Source organism: Chionomys nivalis, chromosome 6 (assembly GCF_950005125.1).
Source record: "Chionomys nivalis chromosome 6, mChiNiv1.1, whole genome shotgun sequence".
Classification (NCBI taxonomy): domain Eukaryota; kingdom Metazoa; phylum Chordata; class Mammalia; order Rodentia; family Cricetidae; genus Chionomys; species Chionomys nivalis.
Window position 1 is genome coordinate 58043001 of NC_080091.1, and position 12674 is coordinate 58055674.

At 41.5% G+C, this 12674-nt stretch overlaps 1 protein-coding gene across 5 annotated transcripts in view; it reads left to right on the forward strand.

The window, feature by feature from the left end:
* The window catches only part of Tbc1d19 (TBC1 domain family member 19), a 114807-nt gene extending 107924 nt beyond the window's left edge, over window positions 1-6883 (forward strand). Inside the window, exons 20-21 of one of the 5 annotated variants that reach the window (XM_057772207.1) lie at window positions 3875-3945; window positions 5729-6883. In XM_057772207.1, coding sequence (XP_057628190.1) covers window positions 3875-3945; window positions 5729-5803 — 146 coding nt within the window. In that variant the 3' untranslated portion in view covers window positions 5804-6883. The remainder of the gene's footprint in view (window positions 1-3874; window positions 3946-5728) is intronic. The other 4 variants (XM_057772206.1, XM_057772204.1, XM_057772205.1 and 1 more) reach the window with 4 other exon arrangements.
* Window positions 6884-12674: the final 5791 nt, after the last annotated feature.

A 12674-nucleotide genomic window follows, 5' to 3' on the forward strand; every position in this document is an offset into this window, starting at 1 on the left:
ATTCAAGTAACAACTAGGATATTTTGCAACAACATATGGTGTACAGAAAGCCTGGCCATGTTTTGTTTGCTTCCTGCCTTTACTGTTAAAATCACCTCTCTGGGATATTGTAGCAATAAGAAAAATAATGTGCCAAGAATATTCTCTGGGCACCATATTAACATTTTCTGGAATGACAGAGTCTCGTAGTATTTGGGTGACATTTGGAAAGGTGAAATTAGAATAACTATAAAGTATATGAAGATAAATGTCACCTCAGGTGCAGTCAGCCTGACATTGATTGATGCTTTAACAACTCCCAGCATCCTTCTGTCATTTTTCTTAATGCTCATATAAACTTGTTAGGGAAGAACAGTCTACCCTCATTTTAGCTGAAGGACAGTAGCAGATCACCTAGGAATGCAGGAATGTCAGAGAGCATCCTATAGCCTTCCAGACATTTCTGACCAAGCGCCCTTATCCTCTGTTCTATGCTTAAGTGCTAGGTAATCCTGCCCTTTCAGAGGACCCATTTGTTTACGGTTATGGCTAACACGTGCCCCTTATAGGGCCTTTGAGATGGCTCAGTGGACAAAGGTACCTACTGCCAAGTCTGACAACCCAAGTCAAATCCCCAGACCTACATGGTAGAAGGAGAGAACGACTAGTTGTCTTCAGACTTCCACACACGGAGCACGGCTTCCATATGTGCACTGTGCATTCACACCCACACACATACATATGTGAACACACACACAATGAATAACATAACTTAAAATTTAAAGTGTCCCTTTTTTTCTTTTTGAAGACATTATTTGTGTGTGTGTGGGCGGCGGGGGGGGGGGGGGGTAACCACAGATACCAGAAGAGGGCATCTAACCTCACAAAGCTAGAATTGCAGGCAGTTGTGAGCCACTCTGCTTGGGTGTTCGGAATTGGTCTCAGGTTGTATTAAAGAGCAGCAAGTGCTCTTAACCATTGAGTCATCTCTACAGCTCCAAATATGCCCCTTTTAAACCAAGATGCTTTCATGTTTTTTCTGCTTTCAATCCCCCATCTTTCCCTGGAGTCTTCTATTTTCCAGACCAAGCAGTCTGGTTTTCTGCTACCATTTCACAAATGTCTGGATTTTAGACTTCACCAAGCTACTCTCTTTGGGTATACCCGAACTTTGAAGAGCATACTCCTCAGGTTCTGGTCATTCCAGAGAAGATAGTGGGGGAGCACGGTATGAGAAATGCTTTCTCAGAAAGTAATTGAGTAGCGTGAGCTTTGCCACCTGGAAAGTGGAAATGTTTTCCCGTGGAAGAAGCTTTGATTTAGAAAACTTTCAAGGACTGTTCAAATTCCAGGTCTCCGGGTTTGTCCCTCATCACTGCCTTAGCTTAGAGAAAGGGAGAGAGAAGTATGTGGAATACTGGGTTTGCTTTCTATCAGGTACTCTGTTAGTTCATGCATTAATTAAATCCGGACTGGCAAAGAGATAGAAACTGATCCATATATTGCACCCACGCACTTGCCTGAATGCTCTCAAAGCTTACAAGATTTTTAGAACATCTACAGATGAAACTGGAGTGTTGGAGCTCCTAGCCTTTGAATTCATGGAGAAGTCTGTAATAATAAATCACTTCATGAAGAGATACACAGATTTCTATCAATTATGTCATATAGTTTTGATACAGGTATTTAAGAGCCACCTTTTAACATCAAATATGTTATTATAGAATCTTAAGAAATCTTTTTATAAATATATCTGTCCTTAATTATGACTGGCAGACCACTAAAGAAGAGCTGAAGACGGAGGCATCTTGATGTCATGATAGAGTTTATTAGGATTAAAGTAGTGAGAATAATTGTGAAAACCCAGAGTGAACACAGCCGTGTCCACATTTCATATGCAGCATGACTTCAGTTAAGGATGCCCCAAAGTATAGCTCCTCTCTCCATGGCAAGCTCTGTTCCGTACAGAGGGGCTGGACAAACTCAGCATGAAGCACGCAGAAAGGCACTTGTGTGATGTGACACCAAGATAAATAAAGGCTATGCGCTCCCATTTGGATGCTGAGGTTCAGTCAGTGGACTTCTCTACCTTCGGACGCACAGCTGGCCACCATCTAGGACTCTTTCCTGCTGCAGCAAATATTTGGACATCCTGTCAAACTTTCACAGCTGCTCAACTATATACAGAAATGAAAGTGGGAGTCATATTTCTTAGCCTCTAAAGTGTTTCCACTGTCCAAAATATGATTCCAGATAGTGGGAAGCAGTAAACAAATGTTAGCCTGCAGAAATGGATTTAATACTCTTGTAAACATCATGTTCCATGACTTTACATTCCTTTTTAACTCTTTTCAGTTAAAGAGAAAGAAAGCCCTTTGATCCAGATCTCTTAATCCCCTTTTTCATGTTTAATAGTTCCAGCTGATTCACTTTAATTTATCTTCTGATTATCCCCGAGTTTTCTACAGGGTTTTCTTTTCTGTCTCATTACAATGCTCTTGCCAGACATCCCAAAAGTCTCTCATCTACACACAGAATGCCTGAGCTCCCCTGGTTGCACTGCTCCTTCCATGGGGTGAGTTGGAGACCTGGACAGCAAGAGCCTGATTCCACTCCTCAAGCACAGCCTTCCTGTCAGGGCCCTGGACCACCAAGGGCCACGTCTGGAGTCTTCTGAGGCACAGCAATGCTGACCCTCCCTAAGAGAACACAGTCTCTGATGTCAAGGCTGAGTCCTACTCCTTGCCTTTGAACTCAATAGGGAAATCATGCAAGGGTCACATGCACAGGACTTAGAACCAGGCTTAAGTATCAGCTCTGTTTCTCCCTGTGACCAGAAACAGGTCAGCCAGCTCACCATGCCTCAGTTCCTACACTAGCAAAATGAGCCGGATAATAGTACTTAATTCTCAGTGGATGGCATGAAAATTAACTGCCATGGTTTTTCTCATGGTAAAATCGTATAAAAAGGTTTGTGTTGGCTATGCAATGAACCCGAGAACCAGTCTTTCAAATCATGTTTACCTCCCGCTTCAGTGCTTGAAGGGTAGGGAGTGCACTACCAGCTCAGGCCACGGGGAAAATGGTAGAGTCAGGGGCTCTGTCCAGGCAATTCTATTTTCTCACCAGGGTTGCCTGTCTACTAAATGGGTCCTCACTGGCTGGGAGTTTCATGGTCACTCCTATATTGATAAAGAGTGTGTGCTTGTTTAACAGAAACAGATGGTCCCAATGTTTCTACTTAATGTCTGTTACTAAATTCAAATTGTCTATATGCTTTTGAATTTTTAACGTATTTTTCTTGTAGCTAACAAAGTAAATACTAAGATCAGCCTTACAACAGCCCTCTGTGTAGAACTAGCCATTTAGAGAGTCAAATATCTATGAAAGTCAATAATGAGTACACAAAGATAAAATATAACAAGATATTATAAGTCACTTTTAAACGGTTTTACACCCATGTTTATATTGAGACACCTCCCTCAAACACATGAGTTTTTAAAATTTAACTTCATGTGACTTTCTGAGGCTTTTCAATTGCATATACTAGAAATATCTGTGTCAAAATGAACTGACTTGAAAGACCACCCTTAGAGCGCCGTTCACTTCAACAGTTACAGTGCTAGTTGCTGGTGTGAAGGAAATCGTTTGTTTATAAATGACTTTTTGAGACCACCCAATTTTCCTTCCCCCAAACTATGGGACTCACTCCGTGAAGTGGCCAGGCGCTGTTCTCTAGAATAGATGTCCCACTTACGACGGCTCCTTAGGGCAGAGGGCAGGGGAACAGCTGCACTGCACGCTCCTTCTGCTTTGTGTGGTGGTTGTGGGCAGAGCACGTGTGTCCGGGCTGCTGAGGAGGCCAGCAGTTGAAATAGTGTGCATTCTTTTCCAGTGCTGGCAGCTGCCGTGTTTGCTTTCCGAGCAGTGAACCTGATGGAGGTGACATCACTGGCTGCAGCTGAAGTAAGGATAAGTTTCACTGCCATGGGATGGAAATAGCTCCCGAGAGGCCGCCAGGCCATCGCTCTAGTGTCTGGTGCACAGGACACGCACTTCTTGTAGCTGAATTTTGTAACTCGGGTAAAACCTATAAATTCTGAGTTAAGTATTATTAAGGGCTCAAATTTCCCTAATCACTTGAAAACAACCTTCTTATGAGGGGTCATAAACAAGATTCTTTCAGGAAACCATTATAACCATTATGGGAAACCAAAGACCTAGTGGTTTTAATGGGAACCTATAGTACACTTTCTTTACCCATGTGTTACAAACAAGAACACTAATTGAAACAATTAAATAGTATGGGTTTGAAGGAAGTTCTCACCATCCAAGCTTTGGGTTCTTTTCAGTGGTGAATTAACAATTTAAAGCTGGTTTTCTTCTCTCCTTCCTTTCTTTCCTGTCATCTGTGTATTTTTGTCCATTTCAGAATTCAGTCATGATTCTTGCTCCACCATATTTTCTGTTTGTGCCTTTTTTCTCCCCTTGACAATCACTTTTATATAAGTATGTAGTGAATTTAGGTCAACTTCGGTCACTATTGTTACCTTGTCTCATCCCTCTCTGTCTCTTGATAAAATCCTCTTTCCCATTAATCAATACCCATGCTTCTTACTCCCCTCCCCCACTGTGTATGTGTGATCTTTGGGGTTTAATTAGGGTTGCTTTCGTGAGCTTGGGTATAAGATTATTTACTGAAGCATGGTCAACTTATCAGCCACTACACCACTGAGAAAATGAGCCCCTTCTCCATCAGCCGTCAACTATCGGGAACTCCTCCAGACCGTGAGGACCTGGTGAACCTCTCCCCCATGCAGAGTGGAATTGTGACAGGCTTAAACTTGTGTAGGCCTTGTGGTGATAACCACAACTGTGTGAGTTCATAGGGGCAATGGCCCTGTCTTGTCCAGAAGACACAGACTCTCAGCCTCCCACCCAGTCCTCTGCCTCTTGCATTTTTTCTGCCCTTCTTCCATGATGTTCCTAAGCTTTAGTGGAGGACTGAGTACTTGACAATCGCCTGTTCTCAGCACTTTGACCAGTTATGAGTTTCTGCATTAATTGCAGCCTGCTGCAAAAAGAAACTTGTCAGATGGGAGGCTCAGACTAGCACCAGTCTATGGGGCAGGAGCCCATGGGATGGGCTATTTGCAGTCCACTGTTGTTGGGGAGCAGGTGTCAGTCTTCTCCGTGGTATAACCACCGATAAACTTTAAAGCTGATTTCTTTCAGTGGTAGAGTTTATACCTGAGATATGGTTCAGCCAAATAGTGCCTGCCATGGATGTATGTGTTATCTCTCAGAGAGATGAGTCCTGTCCTTCAAATAGGCACCTACATGTTGTGTCTAAAGGGAAGGGGATGTTTCTGTGTCGTGCAACTGAGTAAATATTAGCCGCATCTCAACACGAGTCCCTTCACTCAGTCACTCTCTACACTAGAGTAACGGGTCTAGGGTTCATAATGGAGGTTTATTAATAGACCCAAGCTGAAACGCTAGACCTTCTATAAACTCCATTGCCTGTGAAGTGAAGAAGGTGCAAGGCTGAGCTCAGTTCTCTTCTTATGTGCATTTTAGATTGTGCGCATGTTCAGAGATTCCAGGAAGGAAGTGTAGCCTCGTGAGAGACTGAAGCCAGCTGAAGAACTGAGAGGGGCTTGCCGCCAGGCCCACCCCAAACGGGTTTATTGTGCTTGATTTGAGAGACTTTGGTGTTAATAACTTCTTTTTGGTTTTTTTGTTCCAGGCAGTTCTGGCTGACCTTTCTACTTTAAAAGTTATGCCTCTTCTTCAAATTTTTCTGTTTGCCACTGTCACCTGATCATCGAGGTCACTGACAGCACATCTAGGTTTTCATTAGAAACTAATCATGAACTATGCAAACTCTGCATACAACCAAAATTAAACGTTGCATATAAGCCAATAAAGATCATGTTCCCTCCTCAGTTAAAGCTAAGAAGTTTTTCACTTTTTGAGACAATAACCCTACACACCAAATACTGCGCTTGCATGCTGATGACTGTCAACAGAGAAGCAATAGACATCTCTTCTACTGAACCAAGCATCCTATATGCACAGATTCCTTACTTGTAACGGGCACTTACCATATATGCAATAAGAACTAAAGGCACGATAATAAACGTCAAGAGGTAGCACAGCTTCTTGTTGATTTGTAAACTTCTCCCTAGATATAGTTCTATTTATCAATTGCTCCCCACTAAAGCCAATGATGGGATAGGACATGAAAAGGCTTGGAAACAATCATGCATTTGAGTGGGAATTCAATTGTACTTTGGTACTTTTAATTAGCTTTTAATTTATGATGGATTTTCAGATCCTTCTACTTTATTTCTCCATTAAATATCTCCATTTGAAAATGTATACAGATATCTCCATCCCATACTTTTTGGGACAGTCTTATATAGCTCAGGCTGTCCTCAAACTCACTGTGCAGCAGAGGATGACCGAATTCCACATCCTCCTGCCTCCATCTGCCAAGTGCTGGGATTGCGGGTGTTTCACACCACTGCCTCCATCTTATAATATCTTACTCTCCACGCTGGAAGTCGGAAATGTATAGAGGGCTCCCTTTGCACTCCCTAACCTTACGTCTTTCACATAGAAGCCTGAACACTGCTGAGGCATGGTGCCGGAGTCTGTTTCCTTGGAAGAATCTAAGAAGGAAGGATGAAAATCACATTGGCTATGCTGAAGCTCAGTCCTTCCAGTGCTTGACTTCTGGAACAGAACACCTCAGACACACCACAAGTGTTCGTTCATTCTAGAACTGAAGCCAGTATTCAAGGGATTGGGTCCTACTTAGTGTTAATTATGAGCAAAAGTTTTGTTTTATATTTCTTTAAAGATATACCATTTCAGTATATGGAATAACAGGATGTGAAAAAATATTGTCTTCTAATTTTAGATGAAAAATGAAGATACTGATCACTTTAATAAAACTCAAATAAACCAATAGATTGATACTCTCCTTATCTGAAATTTTATTAAATCTCATCAAATGTATCTTAGGAATCTGTTATTTTCACAGCATATCTTATTAAATTCAACATAGTAATTCAAGTGCAGTAAAATTAAATTAGATATGAAGAATTTATTAAAAATATCTAAATTCTCTTATTCATCAGTGCTTCCTGCCTTACTGAAGACTAAATTGTTCTGTGATTGATTCATAACAAACCCACATGTTATTGTTTTTGAAAGTGGCGCATTCATGCCATGTGCCTTGCTGTTGTGCATGTCCAGATGTACCTCCACGGAGGGACAAACATGACTCCCGGCCTAGTGCCCCTCCCTTTGTCTCAGTGGCAAAAATATTAGGAAGAAGTTGCGCTTTAAATGATTAGTAGATGTTTACAGACATACCCATCTTTAAACTTTTTAAAGATAATATGAACTCACTAGTTAGAGACATTGCAGTTGTCTGAGGCACTAGATTAGGGACCTTTGCTCGTACTATATGTTCCTAAATAATTAGATCTCTGTTATAGACAATTGAGAGGGAGACCAGACAGATGATAAAAAATATTGTTCCAAGTTTTTGTGGTTCTTTTGAACTCAGTCCACTACCGTGCACCACAGTTTCGTGTCTGGCAGAGCCTGTCTGACCATCTTTGGATCAGGATGCTCTGCTACTGCAGCTTCCTGGCTAGGAATGCCCAGCTTGACTTAACTGCCAAGTGCTTCCTGCTCAGCCTGGGCTCTCCTCCCACTCCACAGGGAGAAGAGAGACCAATAAGCTTGTACCTTCTCTGCCCTCTAATCCAAAGTTTAGCTCGGTCCTCATACTTCATTTCTTCCTTGTGTCAAGAAGTCTCTCTATAGCTAAGTGCTGATCCATTTGAGTTGTTCCTGTGCTTACAAAGTTTGACTCCTTGTTGCTTAAAAGATGAAGTCCCCACTCATAAGCATAGAATAATTCCCGATAGCCTGGACTTTCCATTTCCTTGACCCATGATGAGTCATTCCCATGCACCTCAACTTCAGCAAAAAGCATGGTGATCTTCAGCCCCTTCTGGCTGTTTTGTTCATTTTACCTCTGCATAAGGAACTCTCATATTCCAGGCCCCACTCAGAAAAACTCCTCTGTTGCTAACATATGCTACATCCTGCACATTGGAATTATTTCTGTATCTTTGCTCATCCATTTATGTGCTTGTAACAGTGGGCATTCTTCAGGCAACTGGCATTAACTTCCTGGCTGCCCAAGTCATGAGAAGAGATTGTCTACATGTTTTTTGCATTTCTTGAATTGTTCCAAAATTGGAATACATTTTTGTTAAACACAAATATCTAGTTTCTCTTCTTCCACAAAGGCTTCTCCTTGCAGTTCGCCTCTTCTCTGTGTGCTTCAGGCCTCATGGAGTCCTCCCCCGAAGTTCTCTGGGCTGGCCAAGCAGTCACATGTGCCGTCCCACTGGCCTTTGAATGGCTTTGAGATCAACTCAGAGTCTATGACCGGTGAGAGCTTGGGACACTTGGTTAGAGAACTCTGGTGTAAACTTTCAGGGAAACTGGCTGTGAGAAACAATGTGATTACATGGAAAGAAGAAAAGCTGCTCTTGGTCCTTGTGGCTCCTCAGAATACACCCCAGTGGGCTCCATGGACCCTTCTGTACATAAGCCAAAGGATTTTTATTTGCAATAGAAAGGATCCTGACTTCTATGATTACTTTCCTATGAGGGTTGAGATCCAGTAGGTGTAGAAACCCCATCTATACACTGTTCAAACTGGCGTAGAACTTCTAAACTTCTTCAGTCAAGGCGAAACTGTGGCCTTATGAGGATAAAGCCTATGTTCCGTGCCTACCTGATGTACCTTACAAGGGTCTTTGACCTTTGGCCTTTTGTCATATAGCTCCATCGTCTTTGACCTTTGGCCTTTTGTCATATAGCTCCATCGCTCTGAACGCTTTCTCTTCTCTTCTCACCTAACTCTAACTTGTACCTCAGAACCTAACTCAGGTGCTGCATCATCAGGAAGACTGCTCCTCATACCCTCAATCAGCCCAAGGCGTGCTAGCCAGTCTTTGCTTGTCTTTCTTTTCTGCTCCGTGGTAACTCCTTGAGGGCAGTGATGGTCTTTTTTCAGCTTTTCATCTCTAGCACCCAGCATAGTCCTTGCCCCGCTAGCAGTATAATGAGTGTTTGCAGGTGAATGTGTAAGGTCTTCTAATTTGTGCTCATTTTACCTATGACGAGGAACGTTGTTCAGAGTGATAACTTGCCCAGCCACATGTAGCCATTTTACCTTTAGTTTCCTACTGAGGAAGTTTCAAAGGGAATAATATCTTTAGAGAAGAAAAATTACTGCCTCTTTTTTTATTTAAGTGAATATGTATACAATAAAGCTGTACATATGTAAGGTAGAACTCGCTTTAAGTGTACAGTTCTGTACAAATGTACGTACCGATGTCACCACTTTTGACAATTGTGTGCAGAATGTTTACATCACCCAAAGCAGTTCCCTTTGTCCCCTCCTATTCAGACCCCTGCACACTCACGCCTGTACACTCACTTCAGTCACAGAACTGCGGCTAGTCCTAAAGAGCAGGGTCTGTTCTCTGGACGTCCCCCTCAGCCCTCTTGTGTTGGGCTTGCTGACAGTGTGAGAGACAGTTATGGTCAAGTGCACATCTTCATATGGACAGGCGGCTCCCTTCCCCCAAGGCAATTGCTGGTGTAAGCATTTGTTTACTTTTCTAAGAAGTCGCCGAGTTCCTTTGTGAGGTGATTCCACCATCTTACATTCGCACCAAAAACACGTGAGTTGTGGTGGCTCCAGGTCCTGGTTGTCACTGTTAGCTAAGCTATTAGGAGGCCATTCTCTTCCTGTTAGTTCCCCAGTTAGGTAGAACAACAACTTATTCTGCTCAGTCTTTTGTCCATGTGATATTAATTACCTTTTCATAACACTGTAGGACTTCTTTATTGTGGATGTAGCTTAGAAATCCCATTCTATGGGTTATCCCATATATTTTTTTAAATTATTCCTTTTTTCTTTTAAATTTTTAAATAAAAGTTTGCTTTCATTCATATTTACATGCAATTCTTTATTTTCCACACAGAGTACTGATTAAACTCTCTTTTTCAAGAGCAAAAACTTTAATTTTATTGAAATCAAATTTAGCAATTTTTTTGCATACTATCTATAAAATCTTTGTTTAACTCAAAGTTACACATACTTTATCCATTCCTCTATAAACTTTATAATTTCGCTCATTCATTTTGGTCTATTGTTTTTAAGATTTTTTTTAGTGTGTGATAAGTTAGGGCTGAGGCTCATGTTTTCACACCGGACACTTGCCATTTGCTTAGCAGACCCCTTTCCTTTCTACATCAGACCTCTACAGAGGCAGAAGGAGGTAGCTGGTGTCAGGCCTTGATTTTATTTCCTGTGGATCTGTGTCTGTCTTTCTGTAACAGCATAACATCTTAATTTTTTTTTTTTTTTTTTTTTTTGGTTTTTCGAGACAGGGTTTCTCTGTGGTTTTGGAGCCTGTCCTGGAACTAGCTCTTGTAGACCAGGCTGGTCTTGAACTCACAGAGATCCGCCTGCCTCTGCCTCCCGAGTGCTGGGATTAAAGGCGTGCGCCACCGCCCGACTAACATCTTAATTTTTGTGGATCGACAGCAAGTCTTGGGATTGACAGTGTAACTGTTCACTTATGTCAAAATTATTTAAGATGTTTTAATATTATTGCTTTTCTAAATAACTTTTAGAATTAGCATTTCAGTTTTCCACAAAAGAGTTTGTTAGGATTTTTTTTTAAAGACAGCATTTGCTCTATAAATAGCTTTGGAAACAATTGATAAATAATACTGAGTTGTCCCATTCACGAGCACAGTCTATCTTCATTTACTTAGGGTAATTTTTTTTAATTTTCACTCAATAATATATTGTAGTTTTGAGTGAGCAATTCTTGCACATAGTTGGTTAAAAATTATTCCTAGTTATTTCTTGTTTATTTTACTGTAAATTATATTTTTAACTTTCAATTTCTGATGGTTTGTTGTTAATATACAGAAGTACAACTGAATTTTCATATTGACCCTGTATCCTAAGACCTTGAAAAAATACTTCTGTTATCCTTTTTTGTAGCTTCCCTAGGATTTCCTACATATATAGTATATCAAACTGCAAATAAAGATAATATTGCTTCTTTCAAATCTTTGTGCCCTTGGTTTCTCTCTCTTTCTCACTCTCTCTCTCTTTCAGCCATAGACTAGAACCTGCAGAAAGTTACAGGAAAAGTTCTTCCCGAACATTTCAAATAATCTCTCTCCATGTCATGAACAAATAGAAATAACGAGCAAAAGGAAATCAAAAGAGGAAGAAGGGAACCAAGTTCACTAGATGAGTGGAAATAGCCAAGTCACCCACCTAATGCCATACCAGAGCAGAGGAACCGTCCATAGCTCTGGCTATGTCGAGAAGCAGCCAGCCATACTTAGACTGCACCAGGCTTCTTCCTTTATCAATGGGCTCACTAGGAAGCTCCCTTGAACTAGAAAGCATAAATGACCTCTAATATGCACATTGCCCTGTACACGTAATACACAAATCTTGATACCAATGACGTGGAAGATGGACTAACACAGGGCAGAGAGAGGGAGGGAAGAAAGGAGACAGATGGAAAGGGACTAAGCTACTGTACACGCTGAAGAGCTTCTTCCTCTGGAAGAGAAGTGAATGAGCATTTTCTGTGTAAGAAGTGAAAGACAATGAAAAGAGCCGAGTGTGTGTAAAGACAGATGCTTTGTGTAGGAGCACAGCTGACTAGACTCCATCCTAGTCCCCAGCTCTGTCAACTCTGGATGACCAGGCTGGTTGGAGTACAGAAATGTGGTAAGGCACTCTACCAGCGACGAGGAACTCAACTTTCCTCAACAGAAAGCCAACCCAGCATGTTAGCCCTAAAACAGAGCCAGTGGGCTCACGTAGAGAAAGGCACCAGCAACCCTCATGCCATTCCAGAGTCTTCTTACCAGTATAAATACTTGGTTGTATGAAGATGCCTCCTAGGATTACGTCAGGTCTTCCTTCACTTCTGCCATACCACCAGGACGCCCCGCCCAAGTGAGGGAGGTAACTGAGAGGGAAGGGAACATTTCCTGTACATATAGTATTTGCATATTAGTCACCCCAATCTGGAGACAAAGAAAACAGACATGACAGTTACAAACATATCCTCACAAATATTTCCCCATTTTTGTTTGCAGTCTGTCAAAAATAGACTTAAATTCTACCTCCACCATTGCTGAGTATGTTGCCTAACATAAGCTTTTGTTCTTCATCTCTAATATGCAAACGAATGTCAAATAAATAGGGCTTGGTGTGTTTACTGCTCTAGAGGAAATGGGGCCTGGGAGAATGGAGCCAATAAATGAGGCAGACTGGTCTCATGCAATAGCCAACTTTATTCAAAAGACTGGACAATTTATACTCAAGAGTTAAGAGAAGTCACATGACTAAAGGGCAAGCTTCATGTGACAGACAAGCGGCACACAGGAAAAACATGTTTTTCCATGTAAACAACAATAACCAATTGTAATGAGCAATCTGAGTAAACCCATTCCTATCTGCTATACCTAGGAAGGGCACAAAAACACATTCCAAGAACAATCCCATGTTTTTAAGAAACAGAGGTCACAAGACTCTTGTCTGTTGTCCT